Source organism: Nelumbo lutea, chromosome 2 (assembly GCF_056320005.1).
Source record: "Nelumbo lutea isolate HS-2025 chromosome 2, American lotus-T2T, whole genome shotgun sequence".
Taxonomy (NCBI): domain Eukaryota; kingdom Viridiplantae; phylum Streptophyta; class Magnoliopsida; order Proteales; family Nelumbonaceae; genus Nelumbo; species Nelumbo lutea.
In genome coordinates, this window is record NC_142685.1 from 31,204,003 (window position 1) to 31,227,305 (window position 23,303).

General features: G+C 45.3%; 2 protein-coding genes and 1 pseudogene across 4 annotated transcripts; 2 read left to right on the forward strand and 1 right to left on the reverse strand.

The window, feature by feature from the left end:
• Positions 1–381: 381 nt before the first annotated feature.
• LOC148869633 (uncharacterized) lies at positions 382–10,808 on the reverse strand. 2 transcript variants are annotated; one of them, XR_016106631.1, is made up of 8 exons: positions 9,546–10,808; positions 8,750–8,908; positions 8,478–8,662; positions 8,037–8,247; positions 1,849–2,086; positions 1,518–1,668; positions 781–1,423; positions 382–688 (listed from the first exon to the last, which is right to left on the reverse strand). XR_016106631.1 is itself a non-coding variant. In XM_088967711.1 (7 exons), the coding sequence occupies exons 1-7, from the start codon at positions 10,627–10,629 to the stop codon at positions 1,115–1,117; spliced, it is 2,337 nt and encodes a 778-aa protein (XP_088823837.1). In that variant the 5' UTR covers positions 10,630–10,808; the 3' UTR covers positions 382–1,114. The 2 variants fall into 2 exon arrangements, 1 of the variants encoding a protein (XP_088823837.1); XM_088967711.1 differs by having other exon boundaries at positions 382–1,423.
• Positions 10,809–12,569: 1,761 nt separating this feature from the next.
• Positions 12,570–13,094, forward strand: LOC148869634 (uncharacterized). The gene has a single exon (XM_088969925.1). The coding sequence runs from the start codon at positions 12,570–12,572 to the stop codon at positions 13,092–13,094; it is 525 nt and encodes a 174-aa protein (XP_088826051.1).
• A 6,644-nt stretch (positions 13,095–19,738) lies between these two features.
• Positions 19,739–21,570, forward strand: LOC148869635 (UDP-glycosyltransferase 708G1 pseudogene; annotated as a pseudogene). Its single transcript, XR_016107806.1, has one exon. The product of XR_016107806.1 is annotated as a UDP-glycosyltransferase 708G1 pseudogene (transcript).
• Positions 21,571–23,303: the final 1,733 nt, after the last annotated feature.

Here is a 23,303-nt window from a genome sequence, read left to right on the forward strand (position 1 = left end):
ATTATTATAAACTGAAACAAGAAATCACCTCTAAGATGATTCATTGCACACGATAACAAAACAATTGATAGCACCACAGTTACTAGTACATGTCCCCTTATTTTTCTGATATTTGTTATAAGTTCCTGTCTTCCTGGTGCACTGCTGTTTAGTTGACCTGAGAACATCGTTGCTAATTTTGAAATCATTTTAGTGCTCAGATGTGTAGGTACCCTTTAGCTGACAAATATGGGAATGCAGTACTATTGTATGGGTTCTCCTAAATGGATGATGTGTCTGAGAGGGCTCTGGCCACTGACAGGCCCATCTTGCCTGGTGTGTGTGTGTAGATATATATAAAAATGGGAATAGAAAGTATGTTCTTCATAACATAAAACTGTGTAATATCAAGTAAGGCCTTTATTTATTTTGGTTGCAAATGATAATTTAGGCTTTTCCTTTTTATCAATATATACAGGCAAAATTATTCCAGGTTTTGAAGATGACTAATTGAGTATGTATTATGTTGGGGATACAAGAAAGAAAGATTTAAAATTACGAGAAGTGGGGGAGAGTACTCCCCCTAGGACCGTCCCAACCAGCCTGAGGTTCAGTGTGGGGTTCTGCTGAGTCCATTTCTTTTTAAAGCTCCCGCTTTTCTGCAAGTTAGCCAAGACATCTGCAACCTGGATTCCTCCCGCTAGCTCCCCTGTATATATAGGTTATCAGAATTGAACTCAGCTCATCATAATGCCTTGATGGAATGATACCTCTTGATTATATTATAATGGGACTTCCTACCTCTTTTCTGTTGCACTCAATACCAAGTTTAGAGCTTCCATCTGCCATTAGTCATTGATAGACCAAGCTCCTTGTCTATGTAGATTGCATCTCTAGCTGCACATTCTTCAACTATATTGTTGTTCTCCCTAGAAATATTCATGCCTCATCTCTTCAGATGAATGACACCACAGAAGATTCCTTGCAGTATTGACTCCATTGACTGTATTACCATTGGCTTCCCCAGAAGCATCAAGATATTACTCTTTATTATTGGGTAAAGTACATGAGGGGCTGTAATTCTCTGTTACTTCTTTGAGGTAAAATTGTCTGTTTAGCATGAGAGATTGCATCCTTATCGTGCTGTTACCACTGAAACAGTTACATCATTTGCTGAATATATCCCATATTGGCCTAAGTATATATCATCTTCACTAGTACTATTTTCCATTAGAAAAGCCGGTTGCTTAGGAGTAGACAAAACCATATTTTCATTGCTAAGCATCAAGACAATATCTTCCATGGCTGGTCTATCCATTGGGTTGGCTTGGACACATAAGAGTCCCACATGAATGTACCTTGTTGGTTTGCAAGGGGAATATGTAACATCCAATATTGGATCCAAAAACTCCATGCTTCTGCCAGATTTAAATAGCTTCCATGCCTTAAATGATCACATATTTAGAAATCCATCAATAAAAACATGGTTATAGAAAAAACAAAATCTGAAGACAAGCAGGGATTATTTGCTGGCTTACATGTTCCACAAGGATTAGTGAACAATCTGAATCAATAACATCTGTGCTTCTCTTGCCACTTAGTATCTCTAAGAGTATTACTCCAAAGCTAAAGACATCAGATTTTGCAGAAAAGACACCCTGCCTGACATACTCAGGAGGCATGTAACCACTGCATTAAATGACCCAATAAAAATTTTCAGTATTATTATAAGGACATAAATTGCAGAAAAGTAAACGACATTTACACCATTGTTTACATGTTCCATTCCATGTTTGTTTGCACTTTGTAGGAAGGAAAGGTGTTTCATGCACTTGATATATATGTCAATCAAAGAGAATTTCTACTTACAATGTCCCAGCTACCCTATTTGTATTTGCTTGGCATTCATTTCCTCCAAAAATTCTTGCCAAGCCAAAATCTGATATTTTAGGATTCATCTGGTTATCCAGTAGAATGTTGCTGGCTTTAAGATCTCTATGAATTACTTTTAATCTTGAAAATTTATGGAGATAAAGAAGCCCTTGAGCAACTCCTTCAATGATGTGGATGCGTCTTTCCCAATTTAGCAGTATTCGTCTAGCAGGATCTGTAACAGATTACATTAGCAATTAGTTATTTGTTCTATTCAGGATGCAACAGCTTAAATTAGCATAATAATTGTGTTATGGACGCCTTCCTCGGGAAGACGTACCATCGCCACCGGCAGCAACAGGCCCCGGGCCCACCGCCAACAGCAGCAAGGATTCAGTGATGCTCATCCTACCCAGTTCGGCAACAGCAGCCTTATCTAGATTAGATTAGCTCATTTTGCTTGTTCTTATCTTATTGTTCTTATCTCTTATCTTATCTTGTTAATAGCTTATCAGATTAGGATTAGCTTAGCTTATCTTATCTTGTTAATAGCTTATCAGATTAGGATTAGCTTATCTTATCCTTAGCAAGATAAAACTGGAAGTCTCCCTATTCAGCAAAGAGACTCCCTTTGATTAGGACTCTTGTAATCTCCTATTTAAGGAGACCCCATTATTGAATGAGATATCAAATTATTCAGTCAAGAGTGAGTTAGGAGAGTTGGTGATCTCTTGGACAAATGATCGAAGGTGCCAAGATAGGTTCATCACGAGCAGGAAGGAACAAGGGAAAACAGGAGGTTTTCCCCGTGGGTCGACCCGTGACGAGATCCTATTCCTGGGCCCTCAACAACTTGGTATCAGAGCAAGGCATCATGGGAGATCTGGAACAGCTACCTTCCAGGGTCCACGACCTCGAGCACCAACTCGTGGAGACCAGCTCCGAAGTTCGTGAGATCAAAGGTGAAGTGCGAGAACTGCGACGACTAATGGAGATGTTTCTTTCCAGCAGGGAAAGGAACTCTGACGGAGGGACAGCAGCTAACGACCGCCGGCCAGATCTGCCAGAGTCTTCCGGCGAACAGCAGTCCGTCGGCCATGGAGCAACCATCATCCCCAAGTACAGCAGGCTGGAGTTCCCATCGTACAACGGCAACGGAGACCCCCTAGGCTAGCTATATCGCTGCGAGCAGTTCTTCCGGAATCAACGGACAAATGACTAGAACAAGGTAAGCCTAGCCGCCTTTCATTTAACAGAAGAAGCACAGCTTTGGTTTTATCGGTTAGAGCAAGAAGAACCCGGGCTCAGTTGGCCCCAGTTTAAATCCTATTGCCTTCTTCGGTTCGGACCCCCATTGACCAGCAACCCACTGGGCGAGCTAATTAACCTTAAACAGACCGGAACAGTTCCTGAATACCAGCGACAGTTCCAAACCCTCCTCGCGAGGGCATCCTCCGTGCAACCAGACCAGCAAGTCGATATGTTCACAGCAGGGTTAGCAGAACCCCTGCGAGTGGATGTCGAGATGCAGAATCCCCCAAATTTGGTCACAGCCATGAACTTAGCCCGCGCATTTGAGCGCAAGCTGCAGCTCAGCTGCGGAATCTTTAATGTGGGTCGTCCACCGAACTCGTGGGTACCCCCAAGACCAGCAGCAACGACCCCCTCTTCTGCTACCAGCCGGGAAATGAAGCCTCCCACGACCACCACCTCTAGAGCAGTGACAAGTACAGGCAGTAACATGGTCACTCCTCCCATCAAGCGCTTGACCAGGGCAGAAATGGCAGAGCGCCGAGCGAGAGGTCAATGTTTCAACTGTGATGACCTCTACTCGGCAGGACATAGATGCAAGAGGCTTTTTTGCCTTCTCATAGATGAGCAAGAGGAGGAGGAAGGGGAACCCGTCACATTCGAACCAGAGATCTCTCTCCATGCGATCACCGGTATTAAAACCTCTCAGACCATGCAGTTACAGGCACAGATCGCAGGTCAGCCGGTGCGCATTCTCGTCGATTCAGGGAGCACACACAACTTCATAAGTGAACATGCAGGCCTGCAGTTAAAACTACCAATGGAACTCCGGCCGCGACTACAGGTATCCGTCGCAAATGGTGAAAAAGTTCACAGTCCAGGGATTTGTAAGGACGTCCTAGTACAGGTCAATTCTGAACTAATTCTTGTTGATTTATTTGTACTCTCATTGGATGGGTTCGATATTGTTCTTGGGGTCAAATGGTTAATTACCCTAGGCCCGATTTTGTGGGACTTCAGCGCACTCAACATGACCTTCCATCTGAATGGCAAGCAAGTTTCATGGCACGGTTGCAGGGTTAAAGAAAAGACACCGCAGGTTCATGCACTCCAGACAGAACCAGCAACCATGGAAAAACTTCTCGCCGAGTTTTCAGATCTGTTCCAAGAACCGAAGGGCCTTCCCCCTTCCCGAGCTTGCGACCATCGTATTCCTTTGGTGGCGGGTTCAGCACCAGTCGTTGTCAGGCCTTATCGCTACCCTCACTTACAGAAGGATGAGATAGAAAAACAATGTACAACGATGCTGAACCAAGGGATCATACGCAAAAGTCACTCCCCCTTCTCTTCGCCGGTTCTGTTGGTGGCGAAGCAGGATGGAACGAGGAGGTTCTGTGTTGACTATAGAGAACTCAATGACCGAACGATCAAAGATAAGTTCCCTATTCCCGTTGATGACGAACTGCTGGACGAGTTGCATGGTGCCCAATATTTCTCTAAGTTGGACCTCAGGTCCGGATATTTCCAAGTTCGCATGGCTCCCAGTGACGTGAAGAAAACTGCTTTTCGTACCCACCATGGCCACTTCGAATTTTTAGTCATGCCATTCGGACTCTCCAATGCACCATCTACATTTCAGTCACTAATGAACGAGGTATTCCAGCCCCATCTGCGCAAATTTGTTTTAGTTTTCTTTGATGATATCCTCGTTTATAGCAAATCATGGGTAGAGCATGTCCACCATCTGAGGACCGTTTTCGTACTCCTACGCCAACACAGCTTATTCCTGAAATGGTCCAAGTGCTCCTTCGGGGAGCGACAGGTTCTTTACCTCGGCCACATCATCCATGGGCAGGGTGTAACAGTTGATAGTTCCAAGATTCAGGCTATAACAGAATGGCCCAAACCTCAATCCGCCAAGGCCTTACGCGGGTTCCTCGGTTTAACGGGTTACTACCGCAAATTTGTACAGAACTATGGAGTGTTGGCAGCCCCATTAACCAACCTGTTGAAGAGAAACTCCTTCCGTTGGGACGACGCAGCTGATGAAGCTTTTCTGTCACTGCGAAATGCACTATCTTCAACCCCTGTCCTGCAATTACCTAATTTCGCCCTCGAATTTACAGTTGAGTGCGATGCTTCCGGAGTGGGTATCAGGGCCGTACTACAGCAGCAAGGGCACCCGATCGCCTTCTTCAGCCGCAGATTGGTTGACCGACATCTGAAGCTTCCAGCCTATGAGCGCAAACTAATCGGCCTTGCCCGAGCCATCCAGCACTGGAGGCTGTATTTGTGGGGGCGGTCGTTCATCGCCAAAACTGATCATTACAGCCTCAAATACCTGTTAGAGCAGCGTCTCACCACTTCCCATCAGCAGCATTGGGTTAGCAAACTGCTCGGGTTTGACTTCCGAGTGGAATATAAAGCGAGATCCTCTAATCGCGTAGCTGATGCCTTATCTAGGCGAGAAGAAGACGTGATGGTTCTATGTAGCATTTCCTAACCTCGGATCTCTCTGTTTGACGACATTAAGAAGGCGGCACCACAGTCCCCAGAATGGTCGCTCTTACTGCAGAAGATCCAAACCGGCACGGCCGACCCCGATTGGGCACTTCACGACGGGTTGGTACTGTATAAGGGATGAGTCCATCTTCCAGCAGACTGCCCGTTGATTCCCACCATCATCACCAGCATCCATAACTCCACCCACGAGGGCATTCAAAAAACACTATACCGCGTCCGGACTGATTTCCATTGGCGAGGTATGAAGACTTCTATTCAAGATTTTGTCCAGAATTGCTCCACATGCCAACAAAACAAATGGGAAAACCTACACCCGACAGGCCTCCTTCAGCCCCTTTCCATCCCATCGCAGATCTGGGTCGACATCTCCATGGACTTCATTGAGGGACTTCCCAAGGTAGGGGGCAAATCAGTTCTCTTTGTGGTAGTCGACCGCTTCTCTAAATGCGCGCACTTCATTCCTCTATCACACCCGTACAGTGCCACTTCGGTTTCCCTCGCCTTCTTTACACATCTTTCGCTTACATGGGTTGCTAGAATCCATCGTCAGCGATAGAGACCCGGTCTTCACTAGTGCCTTCTGGAAAGAGTTATTTCGACTACACGGCACCACCCTGGCCTACTCATCAGCTTACCGGCCACAAACCGACGGTCAGACAGAAGTGGTTAACCGCACTATCGAGATGTATCTCCGCTGTTTCGTAGGCGATCAACCTCGACGGTGGTTGGAATGGCTTCCTTGGGCCGAGTACTACTACAACACAGCCTACCATTCCTCCCTCGGCATGACTCCCTTTCGCGTCGTTTACGGCAGGGATCCTCCCCGCTTGCTGTCCTACGAGCCTGGATCTACTCGCTTGGACGCAATCGATCACTCCTTACAGGACCGCGACGCCCTCCTCGCCGATGTCCGCATTCGCTTACAGCAGGCCCAGCTCCGCATGAAGCTCCACTATGATAAGCACCACCGGGAACTGTCGTTCGATCCAGGACAATTTGTTTGGTTGAAGCTCCAGCCCTACCGGCAGTGCTCCTTGTGCCACAAGGTTCTGCGACGGATTGGCAGTGTGGCCTACCAGCTGGAATTGCCAGAGACTAGCCGAATTCATGATGTCTTCCACATCTCCTTGCTGAAACCATTTACGGGTGTTCCCCCGAACCAAGTTCCCTCCCCGCCACCCTTGAAAGATGGCAAACTGGTCCCCCAGCCTAAAACTGTCACCCGCTCTCGTTTTAATCGTGGAATCCTTGAAGTCTTGGTGGAATGGTGTGATCTACCACCAACAGAAGCCACATGGATCCCATTGGCAGAGTTCCAAGCCACATATCCAGCTTTCAAGCTTGAGGACAAGCTCGTAGTCCAGGAGGGGAGTAATGTTATGGACGCCTTCCTCGGGAAGACGTACCATCGCCGCCGGCAGCAACAGGCCCCAGGCCCACCGCCAACAGCAGCAAGGATTCAGTGATGCTCATCCTACCCAGTTCGGCAACAACAGCCTTATCTAGCTTAGATTAGCTCATTTTGCTTGTTCTTATCTTATTGTTCTTATCTCTTATCTTATCTTGTTAATAGCTTATCAGATTAGGATTAACTTAGCTTATCTTATCTTGTTAGTAGCTTATCAGATTAGGATTAGCTTATCTTATTCTTAGCAAGATAAAACTGGAAGTCTCCCTATTCAGCAAAGAGACTCCCTTTGATTAGGACTCTTGTAATCTCCTATTTAAGGAGACCCCATTATTGAATGAGATATCAAATTATTCAGTCAAGAGTGAGTTAGGAGAGTTGGTGATCTCTTGGACAAATCACCGAAGGTGCCAAGATAGGTTCATCATGAGCAGGAAGGAACAAGGGAAAACAGGAGGTTTTCCCCGTGGGCCGACCCGTGACGAGATCCTATTCCCGGGCCCTCAACACATTGACATAAACAGATAGAATATAGTATGGAATCTTACATATGCTGCATTGCACTTTGGTTTCAGTTTGGGAAGAGTGCAAATAGGAATGTGTACAGTGCAAAATCTTGTATATAACATTTCCAAACCTTGTATTTGTGTTATACATCATTGTATCTGCACTCTCCTCAAAATGAGCCTCAAGGTCGAAAGGATTAAATCTTGCCCTCTCTTTTGGGCTCTAATTTGCGTTACAAAGCATGAAGCTCAAATTTTTCAAAACCACATTATTTGAACCCATTAGTTCATGAACCCTAGATGATCCCACATCCACATGCCAATCATAGGTTTCATCCTTGATAGTCAAGAAGAGGGTTTCACCACATAAACTTGTGGGCTATCAGACCACTTAAAGCAACTATTAGCAATGTGTGACATCTCATGAGACAAGACACTAGCAAGTTTAATTAATTAAATAAATAAATTATATAGACTTTTAGATAGTGATGACAGACCAAAGAGGTATGAGTCCAAGCTCTTGTTTGGCATATATTCATAGATCAGTATCTTCTCTTCTCTTTCAAGGCAGTACCCTAGAACTTTGACAAGATTCACATGTTGGAGCTTGGCAATAACTGCGATCTCATTTTTAAACTCCTCTGTTCCTTGTGTAGAACTTCTTGAAAGTCTCTTTACTGCTATTTCTTGGCCTTGTGACCAAATTCCCTGAAAGAAAAGACCACATGTGGGTTGTTAATCTCCTTGCCATAGTTTATTAATCAAGATTACTTATTTAGGCTCAGTTTGGAAGGAGTGCAAATACAAATTTGTAGAGTACAAAACCTTGTATTTTGTATTATTTTATATGTATTTGCACTGTACATATTTTTATTTGTACTCCTTCCAAACTGTCTTAAGGAAAAATGCAAGTCACTTGTGTGGAAGCAAAATCCAACCTTGTAAACATGTCCAAATCCACCCTTCCCAAGCTTGTTTTCTTCCGAAAAGTTATTTGTAGCAGCAACAATGGAAGCAAAACTAAATACTTGCAACTGATCTAGACCATTTTTCTCGTTGGTCACAATGTTGGCAGATGCCATTCCACCTGTAGAAATTAACCCCTGGCCTCTCTCCTTCCTCTCTGTATCAAAATAATATAATTGGATACAGTTCACAATTATAAATAGTATATATCATTTGTTATGTGAATATGAAAGGAAATATATACCTCTCACTTTGAGCTTTCTCCTCCTGAGGTAATATGATGAGAAGCCAATTACTAACAATAACGAAGCAATTGATACCACCACCACAACTATTAGTACATGTCTTCTGACTCTTTGATCTTTTTCAGTTCCAGGAGTACTTGATCTGCCACTTAGTTGACCTGAGAACATTAGATTTGTTTTATAAGATACTATGGTGTGCACCTGATCTTCCATGCAAGCAATTAATTTCTCATCTTTCTGTGTTTCCTGTCTTGTAGCATGGGTTTGGGTTTTACAGAAAAGGGGAAGCTGTGATAAGGGTGTTGAAGTCTGGGTTGGGGGTTTGCATAGACAGACAGGAAGCTAGAGAAAGATAACTGGGACTGCATAGGTGTATGGTTGGGGAGATTGCAGGCGAGGCAGTGCGTTGCTTGAAGATTCAACATTGGGCGGTAGACCCACGATCCAGGCCTGTTCATTATCTGGGGAAGAGTTCTCCTCATGTTGGAGACAATGGTCTCCTGGATTTGACAGAGACTGTATCTTTAATGGTTGGTTATCAGAAGTCTGGAATCAGAATCTGAATGGGTCATTTCGATTTCAACTATTTTGGCTGGGCGGAATTGGAATCCCATTCCCATTCCCAATTCCTGTCTGAACCAAACAGACTATGGGAATATACTATTCCTACTCTGATTCTGACCAAACGAACCCTAAGATGAGTTGCCACTGAGACCAACTGCAACTGGATTCGGTTTATGCTATAGCCATGGAATTATGGGAAATCAATTACTAACTTGCAAATGGTTGACTTACTGGCAAGATCAGAGAGAACCCAGTTGTCATCGTTGGCGACGTGCCAGACAAAGTACCCGAGCAGGTCCTTCTCCTTAGCATATGAAACCTTAGCTGTGATGGCCTCAACATCATCGAAGCCAATCCATATGGATCCAATGTAACAGTAATTGACCACCATCGTTTCATTGTACACAGTCGTGGCTCCCCTGTTCTCTATGAACTCCTTGATGTCTATGTATCTCATGGCTCCATCTTCTGTGACTGCCGCGCCGGCGGTCGGTGCGCCTATGCCGTGCTCCTCAGGATTCGGGAGTGTCCAAGCATAGCCATAGTATGGTAAACCCTGAACTAGTTTTCTTGCTGCCAATCCCTTCTTAATCCATGCCCGGATTCCGAAATCTGTACTGACCTCGCTCGACGGATCATATAAGGCGGCATGTGGCCCGGTGATATTCGATTCTGCCCAAGGTGGTGCGTGGTAGTCGTATGCCATCACATGGACCCAATCCAAATTTCTTTCCATTGAGTCCACTGGGAAGATTGCTGAGTCGAGCCTGGGTGAGTAATGGACTGCTGCAGTCAAGATCAACCGTGGCTCAGTATTGTTCTTTTCCGACTGGGAATTCACCGCGGTTCGCCATTCTTCAAAGAGTGCGCCCATGTTAGTCATGTCGGCATTGGTCTTGGGATTAACCCAGCAGAGGTCTAGGCCATGGAAACCGTACAGCCTTGCCATTTTGATGGAGGAGTCGATGAAGGCCTTTCTGGAGGAAGGTTGGCTAACCATGGCGGAGATTAATGCTGAGGAATTGGCGTTTCCACCACCTATGGATAGAAGGGTTACTATGGAAGGGTTCTTCTGTTGGACGGTCCTGGTGAAGGAGGAGAAATAAGGTTGATCAGACGACGAGAGATTGAGCCGGTAGGTCTGAGGGTCAACATCCGCAAATGCACAAATGAGATGAGAGAAGAAAGATGAGTTTATGTCGGAGATGGGGAATTCGCTGGCCGGAAACCAGTACCCACCTCTGATCCAAGTTTGTGCAGCTGAGACGTGCAATTGAATAAGGAAGAGAAGAAAGAGAACACCTTTAGACGCCATTTGAGGTCCGCCAACTCTTGCTCAGTATTAGCAAAGCAAATTAGTATAGAAGAGCAGACACACAGAGCAGATTATCTGTACGCAATTGACTACTTCTGAAGCCTTTTTCTAGGTTAGACCCAGGACGTTTCATTCGTCGCAATTCAACGGTTTTGCGTAGGCTCGTTAATGAAGGATATGGAGGGTGATTTGGTTCGACCTCATAATAAGGGTACACGTGGACATGACTCGACATAGGTGACAACTCGGCATAGCCGGTTCGCTACAAAGTGACACTCCGCTACCCCGAACTAAGGGTTTTTCGAGCAAAGATCATCCCAAACTAAAGGCACCTCGGTACCAGGTCGCGACACCAGTACCCGAACTAATTCATTTCGGGGAGTATGAGTCCTAGCTTGAGGACATCAGTTCGGGGAGAAACCAGCTCGGGTATACCGATTCGCCCTCAGTATAATCCTGAAAGTCACTCCAACAGTTCCTAAATTCTACGGGATCATGCCTCGTAACAACTAAGCATTATCTCCCCGGCCGATTCGGGCGGAAGTGATTAACCTTATCAACCGATAATGTTACCTTCAATTAACGTAGAAACCAATTCTATCATGGCACTGATCTCGGAACTACTCCGCGAAGCCCGCGAGGACTCCATTATATAAAGGCCCTCCCTCTAGGGGCCCAAGGTACGCACAATTACTGCTTTCTAGCCTTCTCGTTTACTAAACCACTTTCAGCTTGCAAGTTACTGACTTAAGCATCGGACCGACCTCGCTGGATAAGCACCCTCGAGTTCTCTGATTCTTCCTGTGCAGATTCACTAAGTTCGTCGTCTATTGGAAGCCACTTCATCTCCAGTTAGGAGCAGCCAGATTGCGTCGCATCAATTGACGTCGTCTATGGGAAGTGCTTCAAAAAGCCTTTTTCCACAAAGCATTTCATATCCAGCTTCCATGGCATCTTCCAGCAACGCCAGACGCATCACTGATATGAACACTTCCGGGGGGCAATTCTAGGTCCCAACTGTGTGCATTGGACAATTCACCATACCCCTCTCTACAGATGGGGTCCCCACACTGAACATGCCTAAAGTCATTGCACCGGTGAGCACCCCACTCCCTCCTACAATGGGTACTACCTTCGCAAAGCCCTCTGTTATTCCTCCGGTGATTGGACAAAATCAACTCGATGACCTGGTACACTGCATGCGGGCTATGCAAGCCCAAATGCAGCAGGTCCAACAATTTCAGTTGTATCAGCAGCAAGTCCTCCACCATGTTTATCAGCAGCAGTTCCCTCCACTGCCGCAGAATCAACAGCCAGTTCCACCTCGGCATCCGGTTGCGCAGCAAACCAAGCCTCGCCACAAGAGCGAACGCCCCCCTCGCCGGGGAGAGACCTCCCAAATCCAGAACCCTCTGGGGAGTCAAGTCTTGTCCCGTGGCAGGAGGGAGAGACAGATTACTCCTCCCACCTCGCAACAAGTAAATAGGTTGGGAGACACTCAACCCACCAGGCCCGCTTCACCTCGATCTTCACAGTTCGAAGTTCCACTCGTGGAAAACCGATTTAGAGCTCTAGCCGCGGACTCAAGACAAGGCCCTTCGGTCCACAGTAGTCGTCGCCAGTAGTCCGAGCAGCTACCAGTGGGAACGGTGCCTGACAATACTGAAGCTAGCAGCACTAATGCGGAGCCAGTAAAGAAGTAACAAAGGCGATGTTGCAGAGCTCGCCGAGCAACAATCCAGAACTTGCTCGAACTACACAAAGAAAAAGAAGAGGCGAGCTCGAGGACTGTGAAGACCACTCCGCTCCTTTCTGTGTCGTCTCCTCTGTCTCTCGAACTCTTGGCCACCCCAATGCCAAAGGATTTCAAGGTACCTCCCTTAGACAAATATGATGGATCGTTCGATCCAAACGACCATGTAGATTCATTTCAATCTTAGATGCACCTGGCCGGAGCAGATGAATCTTGCATGTGCGTTGCTTTCTCCCCAACTTTCAAGGGGGTAGCTCTCACATGGTATAGAAACCTTGCGCCCGAGACAATTAAGAGTTGGGCGCTATTCGTGCAGATCTTCACCTCGCACTTCATCACTAGTAAGAGGTGTCCAAAATCACAGGAGAGCCTACTCGGAATAGTCCAGAGGGAGGGAGAATGTATCCGGAGCTACATCAAGAGATTCAATGATGCATGCTTACAGATTCTTGACCTAGATCCCGCAGTAAGACTTACAACTATAAAGAGAGGGATCACCCACAAGGAATCCAAGTGGCACGTAGTCGCCAACAAACCCAAAGATGTCACTGAGTTCTTCAAGCTCGCCGACCAATTCATCGGAATAGAGGAAGAGATGAACCAGAAGAGCGAGAATTCACCAGAGAAGAGAAAAAGAGAAGGTGAGACCTCAACTAACGATGACAACAAGAGAAAGAAGGATGAGCCAGTTCGAGGAGGAAAACCATATTAGCCTTTCCGAACTCCTCCAGTTGAAAGAACAAATTACACTCCCTTGAACGCGAAGCGAGCAGAAATCCTCATGGCAATCAAGGACGCTTCTTACGTGAAGTGGCCACCCCGGATGAGAGGAGATCCAAACACAAGAAACAGAAATGTATACTGCCACTTTCAAAGAGATCACGATCATAGCACAAAAAATTGTAAGATCCTCCACGACGAGATGGAAGAACTCATCCATCGCAGATATAAAAAAAAGCTGTATTAAATGATAATAAAAGTTAAACATGTCAGTAGGGGGAGCAAAGTAGAGATGCTCCCAAATCCAGCAATAGGCAAAATGAGCAGCCACAAAGACAGTTGCCCGAAGAGAGGCCAGTTCGAGGAGTAATACAAATGATCACCGGCGGGTCGATTGTCGCAGGCTGCACTTCAGTCGCAGCGAAAACATCAGCTCGTGAGATAGAAAGAGAAGAACAAAATCCTCCGAAGCGGCCGAGGTTAGAAGAGCCTATTTTCTTCATCGAGGATGATGCATGCGGAGTCCAGTACCCCCATGATGACGTGCTCGTCATAAAGATAAGAATTAATGACTTCGAGGTGAAGCGCGTCTTGGTCGACTCTGGCTTCGATGATACTTTCAACAAACTACAGATCCAGGAGAGTGACATCAAGCCTGCGAACACTCCCTTTGTAGGCTTCAGTGGAGAGGAAGTCAGGCCCTTGGGAAGAGTTACAGTATCTGTGGAGGTCGGTACTTGGCATAGCATAGCAAGATTCGATCACACTTTCTTAGTGGTTGCAACTCCCTCCCCGTACAACGTCGTGATAGGTCGGCCTATCACCCACGCTCTACACGCAGTGGTGTCTACCTATTACTTGGCTATGAAGTTCCCCACGGACTTCGGAGTTGGGGTAGTGCGAGGTGACCAGCTCGAGTCTCGAAAATGCTATGTCGCCGCCCTCAAAGGGAAATCCAAGGCAGTAGACGACCTCAAGTTGGAGAGACTTGCGGAGCACACCGAAGAGCGAGCTACACCTATAGAAGAAACGATCTCTGTACCCACTTCAATAGAAGATCCGGTTAGGACTCTCCAAATTGACGCTTCGAATGAGGAGCCTCTACGATCTCAGCTGGTAAGCTTCTTACTTCAAAACTTGTATATTTTTGCATGGTCCACGGCAGAGATGCCCAGCATAGACCCTAGATTAATCACTCACAAGTTGAACACTGATCCTATAGTTCGGTCCATTAGATAGAAGAATTACAACTTAGCCCCAGAGTGCTAGAGAATAGTTGACGAGGAGGTTAGGAAACTCCTTGCAGCCGATTTCATCAGGGAGGTCCATTACCCGAGCTGGGTGGCTAACCCGGTTCTGGTAAAAAAGGCCAACGATAAGTGGCGCATGTGCGTCGACTATACTGACCTGAATCGAGCTTGCCCAAAGGACTGCTTACCACTTCCCAAAATCGACCGTTTGGTGGACGCGACCTCAGGGCACGAGTTGCTGAGCTTTCTGGATGCTTATTCGGGCTACAACCAGATTAGGATGGACCGTGCCAATGAGGAAAAAATGGCCTTCATAACTAAGTTCGGCCTGTACTGTTACAAGGTCATGCCCTTCGAACTGAAAAATGCCGGTGCAACATTTCTAAGACTTGTAAACCGATTATTTGAGCCATTGATCGGCAAAAAAATAAAGTGTTATGTAGACGACATGGTCGTCAAAACTCAATTTTCAAAAGATTTAATAAAAGACTTGTATTGTGTTTTTCAAATTTTGTGCAAGTATAATATGAAATTGAATCCTAATAAATGCATCTTCGGTGTCACTTCGGGTAAGTTCCTGGGTTATATTGTTAACCGACGCGGTATCAAGGCCAACCCTGAGAAAATTAAGGCTATCCTAGACATGAGACCGCCCCGTAAATTGAAAGAGGTTCAGAGGTTGAACGGTCGTATCGCCGCCCTGAGCTGTTTCATGTCTAAATTAGCAGATCGCTACTTGCCTTTCTTCAAGGCAATCAAAAGAAGTAGACTTCGAATGAACCGAAGAGTGCCAGCTCTCTTTCGACGAGATCAAAAGGTACCTCGCCAGCATACCAGTTTTGACCCGACCTGAGGAGGGAGAGATTTTGAAGTTGTACTCTCCACGAGTGACGAGGTAGTCAGCTCGGTACTGATAAAAGAAGTAGATCGGGTCCAACGACCCATCTACTATGTTAGCAAAGTTTTGCTGAACGCAGAAACAAGATATCCAGAAATTGAAAAGTTAGCGTACGCGCTAGTCATTGTAGCTAGGAAGCTTCAGCCATACTTCCAGGCTCTTACCATCGTCGTCCTCACCAACAAACCTCGAAGGCAAGTCTTGCTCAAGCTTGAGGTTTCCAGTAGATTGACGAAGTGGGCCATTGAACTCAACGAGTACGACATCCAGTACGAGCCCCGAACTACTATCAAGGCCCAAGACTTAGCCGACTTTGTGGCTAATGTACCTTCAGCGCTGTAGTCCCTGAGTTGATCGAGCTTGAGCACGGAGAAGCTTCAACCAATGCGGCACCTCTCCTGATTAGAACGAACCCGACATGAGATGAGGAGCCCTGGATCCTCCATATGGATGGCTCGTCAAATCAGCAAGGCAGTGGAGCTGGAATCATTCTGTACGGGCCACGTGGAGTAAAACTGGAGTACGTGCTTCGGTTCAAGTTGAGTGCATCCAACAATGAAGTAGAGTACAAAGCGTTAATAGTCGGGCTCGCCTTAGCAAACGAAGTACGAGCCAAACACCTCATCATCTGCAGCGATTCCCTGCTCGTTGTCAATCAGGTCACCAACGATTATGAAGTCCGCGAACCGACCATGGTTGCCTACCTAGACAAAGTCAGAGAAGCCCTGCAAGATTTTTAGTCATACTTCATCAAGCAAATCCCGAGGTCCGAGAACGCTGAGGCCGATGCCCTATCCCGATTAGCTAGCACAACCGATAACACTATGAGAACCGTCTACATAGAGAACTTGCCTCGACCTAGCATTCTCGGGGGGGCAGAGGAGGTCGCTTCTGTTGCGCAAGTAGAGTCAAGCTTGATTGATCCACTCACGAGATACCTACTCCATGAGACACTCCCTTCTGATTGTAATGCCGCCAGAAGGGTAGGGCGTCAGGCAACCAAATACGTTATGATAGACGGACGGCTATACTGAAGATCCTACATGCTCCCTTATCTGCGTTGTTTACGACCTTCCGAAGCTGAGCTTGTACTCCGTGACACTCATGAGGGTTTGTGCAGCGAACACCTATGGGGTAGGGCTCTGGCCCAAGAAGTGCTATGACAGGGTTACTACTGGCTAGCGATGAAGGCAGATGCGATTGAGTTCGTCAAAAGATGCGACAAATGTCAAAGGCACGCCAACATCCACCACCAGCCTGCTGCCGACCTAAAGTACCTCACCAGCCCATGGCCCTTCGCACAATGGGGAATCGATATACTTCGACCATTCTCGCCAGCGACAGGACAGAGGAGATTCCTAGTGGTAGCAGTTGACTACACGAAGTGGGTGGAGGCCGAACCTCTTACGACGATCACAACACGGAGTGTGCAAAACTTCTATTGGAGGAATATAGTTTGTTGTTTTGGACTACCTCGAGTGCTTATCTCTGATAACGACAAGCAGTTTGAAGACGTAAAGTTCTAGAACTGGTGCAATGACATGGGGATACAACAGAACTTCACATCGGTCGCACATCCTCAAGCCAATGACCAAGCGGAAGTCATGAATAGGGCCATCCTCCGTGGGCTGAAGGTATGCTTAGCCCGAGCTAAAGGATTATGGGTTGACGAACTACCCAGTGTACTTTGGGCTTATCGGACCACTATAAAGATCGCCACGGGAGAGACTCCCTTCAACCTCACCTACGACACGGAGGCAGTGATCTCGGCTGATATCGAGGTGCCTACACTACGCCTGGAGGCATACGACGAAGAGGCAAACCAGAGCGAGCTACGCACCAACCTCGACCTACTTGAAGAGGTACGAGACCTCGTATACATTAGAATCGCGGCCTACCAGCAAAGAGTAGCTCGGTACTATAACGCCAGAGTCAAGAAGCGGAACTTCCATGTTGGAGACATGGTTCTTCACAAAGTCATGGTGCCCGAGCCCGGTGTTGGTAAGCTCGGACCGAATTGGGAAGGACCCTACCGAATAAAGCGAGTGCTCGGGGAAGGTACGTATGAGCTCGAAACCTTAGACGAGAAACAGGTACCTCGAGCATGGAATATCGTCAACTTAAGGCAATACTATCTATAATTGCCGAACTAGGGAATGGACTGTGAGTCTCCCCCCCTCCCCCCCCAGGGCCTAAGGGCCAAGACATCGAGCTCGCAAAAGACCTCAACACCATATAAGTCCTAGTCGTCTCCTTGACATGGGCACATAAGACCTAGTCGCCTCCTCGGCATGGGCGAACTCCAAAGGAGAGTGGAGTATGAGTCGCTCCCTCAGCCTGAGGAATAAAAGCGCCGAGCTCACAAAAGACCTCGGCACCATATAAGACCTAGTCGCCTCATCGGCATAGGCGAAGTACTTTTAATGCCTAAGGCACAGGCAGCTCGGGTATGAGCCTATGATGCATAGGCCACTCCGGCATACAATGGGCTGAACCCGTTAGGGACAACCGACATCAACTTAAGTAGCCCGTGTGCAGACAGGTCGGGTATATACCCTACTATGTCACTCACCTCGGTGTACATCATAAAAATTGCCCCTACTAAGTACTGGGCGATAGTTTGGGGTGACGACAATTGAGAAACCCCCACTTCGGTTATCTAGCTCAACAACTCAACAGTTCGGGGTAAAACGACCACTTCGGCGAAAAAAGGTTATTTGCACGACACTTAGCAAAAAATGTATTTCATTATAAAGAGTTCATTAAAAAATGGGGAGAGAAGAAAAGAAAATGCTGAGCTCGTAGGCTCGAAGTACAAAGAACTATTAAGGGCACTCATCACCCTCGCCCGAAGCTTTGGCGGAAGAACCAACCTTTTCATCGGCACCAACTTTGTCGTCGGCACCGGCCTCTTCAACGTCAAGTAGCTCACCATCGCTCTCTGCCTTGGAGTCCAGGTCACCAGCAGCTTCAAGGGCCATCTCTTTTGTGACTCGCGAATTAGTGATGGCACTCATATCGAGTTGTGGGAACTCGCGCTTGGTCAGCCATCACTATGGTCGGAAGTTGTACATGAAAATACCCTTCTATGAAGCACCTTGCCGCTGTACATGAAAATATCTTCTTCATCGCATCACCGGTTGAAAGTTGCAGGTAATGGAGACAGTTGTACGTTGATATTTGTAGCGGTAATGGTTGCAGGTAATGGAGTTTCTCCTTTCCTCCTCCAAGGAATATCTTTTGAGAATGAACTATTTGAGACACACCCATGTCTGAGACCGAGGATCAATATAGTAATTTTTCATTTTGTTAATTTTAATGGAAGGTTAAATCTGACATTTTCTGGAAGATGACAATTGTCAGTAAAACTTAGGAGGGGGTGTTTTAAGATAATATATAAACAATAAAAATAGAGTTAATTAATTTTATAAACCTTAGGGATACTTTAGGAATTTTTTTTATCAATATTTAGTTAGATATTTTTTGCAAAAATTTTATATTTATCAATTTTTATTTAAATTTTTTTTTATCAATCATAACACCCGCAGTAAAACTTCAGCCGGTCCCCGGTGATGACAAGACTAACACCAAAAGACGTGTCAAAATTTTAGTAAACTCGAATAGAAAATAACTTCGAGTCCAAACGCACTGAATCCGAAGAGGTTTGAGGAATGGTTTTGTGGGTGGTTTTGCCGTGTCGGGGAGTTTGTTTGCGATGGTTTTGCTTTGAATATATTAAGAGGTTTTCGTCTGGGTTTTCACTTTTTCAGCATTCTTTTTCTTCTTACATTTTCACATGTAGTTAGCTATCATTTATTAGAGAAACCTGGGTTTTTCATTAATGTATACAGGGTTTGCAACTTTGGTATAATAATTCTGTGTTCTGTGTATGACCTCTCTCTATGACTGAGAAACCATTGAGATAACTAAATGCAGGGTTCAAATCTACCTTCTTATACATTAACTCATAAAGCAATCAAAATCTAGTTTTTTTTTTTTTTTTTTTTTTTATGAAAAAAGTTCACCAAATCAAAATCTAGTTGCAAGTCGAAAGCAATCCTTTGTCTAGCGTTCACACTTGTTGGTGGGAACTATCACCTTTCAGAATTAACAAAGTAGCCCCACCTTGCACAGTTGTACATTGCATGAGTCTTGGGGTTCTGATCCAACGGTCGGTTGCTGGAAAATGGGTCCTTTTTCGGTGAGAGGGAAGAAATGGAGGAGGGGCGGCGAATTTCTTACAGGAGTGAGGGAAGATGAAGCGAAATTAGAGCGGGTGGAACTGGGATAGGGAGAAATGAAAGAGGTAGTCAGCGAGAAACGAAAGCGGAAGCAACGGGTTTACAAAATTTAAATTGTTTTATAGTCAACACCGCCGTTAGCATCCATTTTCCGTTAGTTTCGAATTGAGTGGCAAGGATGACGTGTTCGAAATGTATTGGACGTGACAGAAAATTTTCTGCGCCCTGGGGACAGACGATCCGACCCTCCTGACTCCTCTCATCTTATTTATCATTTCCGGTCGCCATTACCAAACCAAAACAACCTTCCTGTCCGATGCCTCTGCCGGAAATGTCAGATACCGACACTCTCCACGTATCTATCCTCCCTAGCTCAGGGATGGGTCACCTTGTCCCTGCCGTCCGCCTTGCTGCTTCTCTTGCCGCTCGCAACGGTCGAATCACCTTCATCACCACCCACCCAACCGTCTCCCTTGCCGAGTCACGCCTCGTCTCTCGCCTCGTCTCCTTCTTCCCTAATGTCACTCGACAGGAGTTTCATCTCCTTCCCTTGGACCGCTCAACTGCCAACTCAAATGACCCTTTCTGCCTCCAGTTTGAGACCATCCGCCGCTCCGCTCACCTCCTCTCTCCAATCCTCTCTTCCTGTTCTCCGCCTCTCTCTGCTCTTGTTACAGACCCGAGCTTAGTCTCAGCGGTCATCCCTATCACGGAAAAGCTTCGCCTTCCTAATTACAACCTCTTCATATCAAGTCCAAAGATGTTGTCACTCTTAATCTACTTCCCTACCATCGCTAATACTGACCTCAGCACCACTTCCTCTAAAACTACCGATTACATCGAAATTCCTGGTATTCCACCCCTACCCAAGTCATGGCTTCCACCACCCCTTGTAGATCCTAGTAGCCTCTTCAGGACCCAGTTCATAGCCAATGGTCAAGAGATCGTAAATTCCGATGGAATTCTGGTCAATGCATTCGACAGTCTAGACAAGGCAACCGTGGCAGCGCTTAACGGTGGTAAGGTGATGGGCAGGTTGCCGCCGGTGATCACGGTCGGGCCGTTTGTACCATTGGAATTCGAGAAGGGCTCACCAGTGGAATGGCTCGACAGGCAACCGGTAGGGTCAGTGGTGTATGTTTGCTTTGGGAATAGGACAGCTGCGTCTAGAGAACAAATTAGAGAGCTGGGTGATGGGCTTGAGCGTAGTGGGTGCAGGTTTCTGTGGGTGGTGAAGGAAAAGAAAGTGGACAGAGAGGATGAGGAGAGGGTGGATGAGATTGTGGGTCATGGGTTCCTGGAGAGAGTGAAGGAGAAGGGGTTAGTGGTGAAGAGTTGGGTGGAGCAAGGGGAGGTGCTAGCTCACCCGTCTGTGGTTTTGTTTCTCAGTCACTGTGGGTGGAACTCAATCACTGAGGCTGCATTGTACGGTGTGCCCATTTTGGGATGGCCACAAGGTGGGGATCAGAAGATAAATGGAGAGGTAATTACAAAGAGTGGGTTAGGGATATGGATTGAGACTTGGGGTTGGGAAGAGATAGTGAAGGGGGAAGAGATAGGGGACAAAATTAGGGAGATGATGGGAGACGAGAAGCTGAAAGCCCAAGCAGCCCGTATTGGGGAAGAGGCTAAGAAGGCTGTTGGAGTTGGTGGAAGTTCTTACAAAGGATTGGAGGGATTGGTTGAGAAGATGAGAAAGGGAAGAGATTAAGTGGAACAGATCATACTTCTGCATGCAGAGGTTACGTCGACAATGATGAAGTGTTTTGGTGAACCCTGTTTGGTCGATGTCCTGTTCAGCTGCTGATATATCAAGCTTTAATAACTTTGTTAAACCTTTTAGTTGTAGTAGCTAATGATAGTCTCGTCTCTGTGGTGTAGGAGGTAGTGGTGGTGGGTTGATGTAGGTTGTTTTTGTTTATGGTTGTACTGATGATCTGTGTTCTGGTTTCATCTTTCAATAAATTTCTAGTTAACCGAAACAGAATGTGATCATCATTTATTTTATCACTTTTGTCATTTCTGTCTTCTCTGGTCATCGACTTAGGTGTTGCTTATGTGGAGAAACTCTTTCCTGCCACAGCAAGAACCACTTCTGTTTAGTTGTTTCGGGATACATTGCCCTATGTAATACTCGGTGACTTGGTTGGTGAAAAGCAAAAGTCTGATCACGTTAAAAGAGTTTGATAGAACCAGGGATGCATATGATCATTTCATTCATCATGCCCAACCCAGTCCGCAAATTTCTGGGATTCGGCCTTGGTTGACCATCTGACCGGACAGTTGAACTAATGACCATTACTGAGTTCGGCTTCGGTAGGTGCAAAACACGTTCGAACAGTTTTTATTACCTTGCATTTTGGTTTGAAGGAAAATAAGGGGGAAAGGAAGGAAAAGGTCGGAAAAGCTTTGCAAACCCTCGGTACTTGTTTGCTTACATGGATAGATATTCCCAATGCAAGGTTGTAAGAGGCTATTTTGCACTGGTCAAAGCTTAACTCCCTGTCACCTAGAGGGAAAAGGGAAGAGTTTCCATTCCGGATCTCCTACCCATTGACCCTTTTCAGTTTCCGGTTCAGATTTTAAAACACCTAACAAGAAAAAATAAATAATGGGCAAATTAAAGACCATGTTTTAAAAACCCATAGGCCGAATTGTTTTCGCCTTTGGTTGCGAGTTTCTAGGTAAGATATGTGTCTGTGGTTAGGCATGTATAAATATGTATCTTACTTTTTATGTGTAATATATGCATATATAAATACTATTTTATGTTTAAATTTTATTATTAATTCAGTTTTTAATTTCATATTTATAAGAAATGCTCAATTTGCGATCTGAGGTTCAATAAAAAGTTTTTTTCAGAAAATAGGGGACCCTAAGATAAAAATGAATCACCCCAATTGAACATTAGAGCACAAAGTTATAGCCTCCACAAATTTGTATGTACATTTATTATGCAATCCATGACTTGATCACCGGATTGAATGGATCAACGGTCCAACCACTTGATCAAATGGTTTTTATTAGATAACTTGTCTTTGACTAAATGGTGGGTTATGTAACTATTTAGATTTATCTTTTCTCTCCTTTTAGGGTTCAAATGGATGAATTTCATTTAGGGAAAATTCCTAATCAGTACCCTATACTTTGACTCGAGTGATAATTTGGTCCCCAAACTTTAAAATGCGACAATTCAGTACCCAAACTTTTAAAATGTGACAATCTAGTACTAGAACTTTCAAAATATCACAATCTAGTACTTGTCGTTAACCATTCAATCAATCAGTTATTAAGTGACATTTGAAAAATAAAAAAAATGTCATCTAATTCTCTTTATCAACCATCCAAACATTAACAATAAAATGAACAATCCCAAATTCTAGATTCTTCTAAACAATCACCAACTTTTTTAAATAGAAGAGGCTGGGATTGGGGATTGTTTAGATTTTTTGTCAATGTTTGGATGGTCGATAAAGAGAACTAGATGGCATTCGAAGGATATTCTTGACTTTTCAAATATCACTTAACAAATAATTAAAGGACTGGTTAATGGTAGGTATTAAATTGTCACATTTTCAAAGTTCAAGTACTGAATTAATTGTCACATTTTGAAAGTTCAGATACTGGGTTGTCGCATTTTAAAGTTTGGGGACCAAATTGTCACTCAAACCAAAATACATGGTACTGATAAAAAATTTTCCCTTTCATTTATGATGATTTCAAGTCGACAGAGGAGAAAATAGTGTTGGGTGAGTTTTATTGTTAAGTTCAATGTTGGTTTAAATTTAATTAGCTCTTTGTCATATATATAC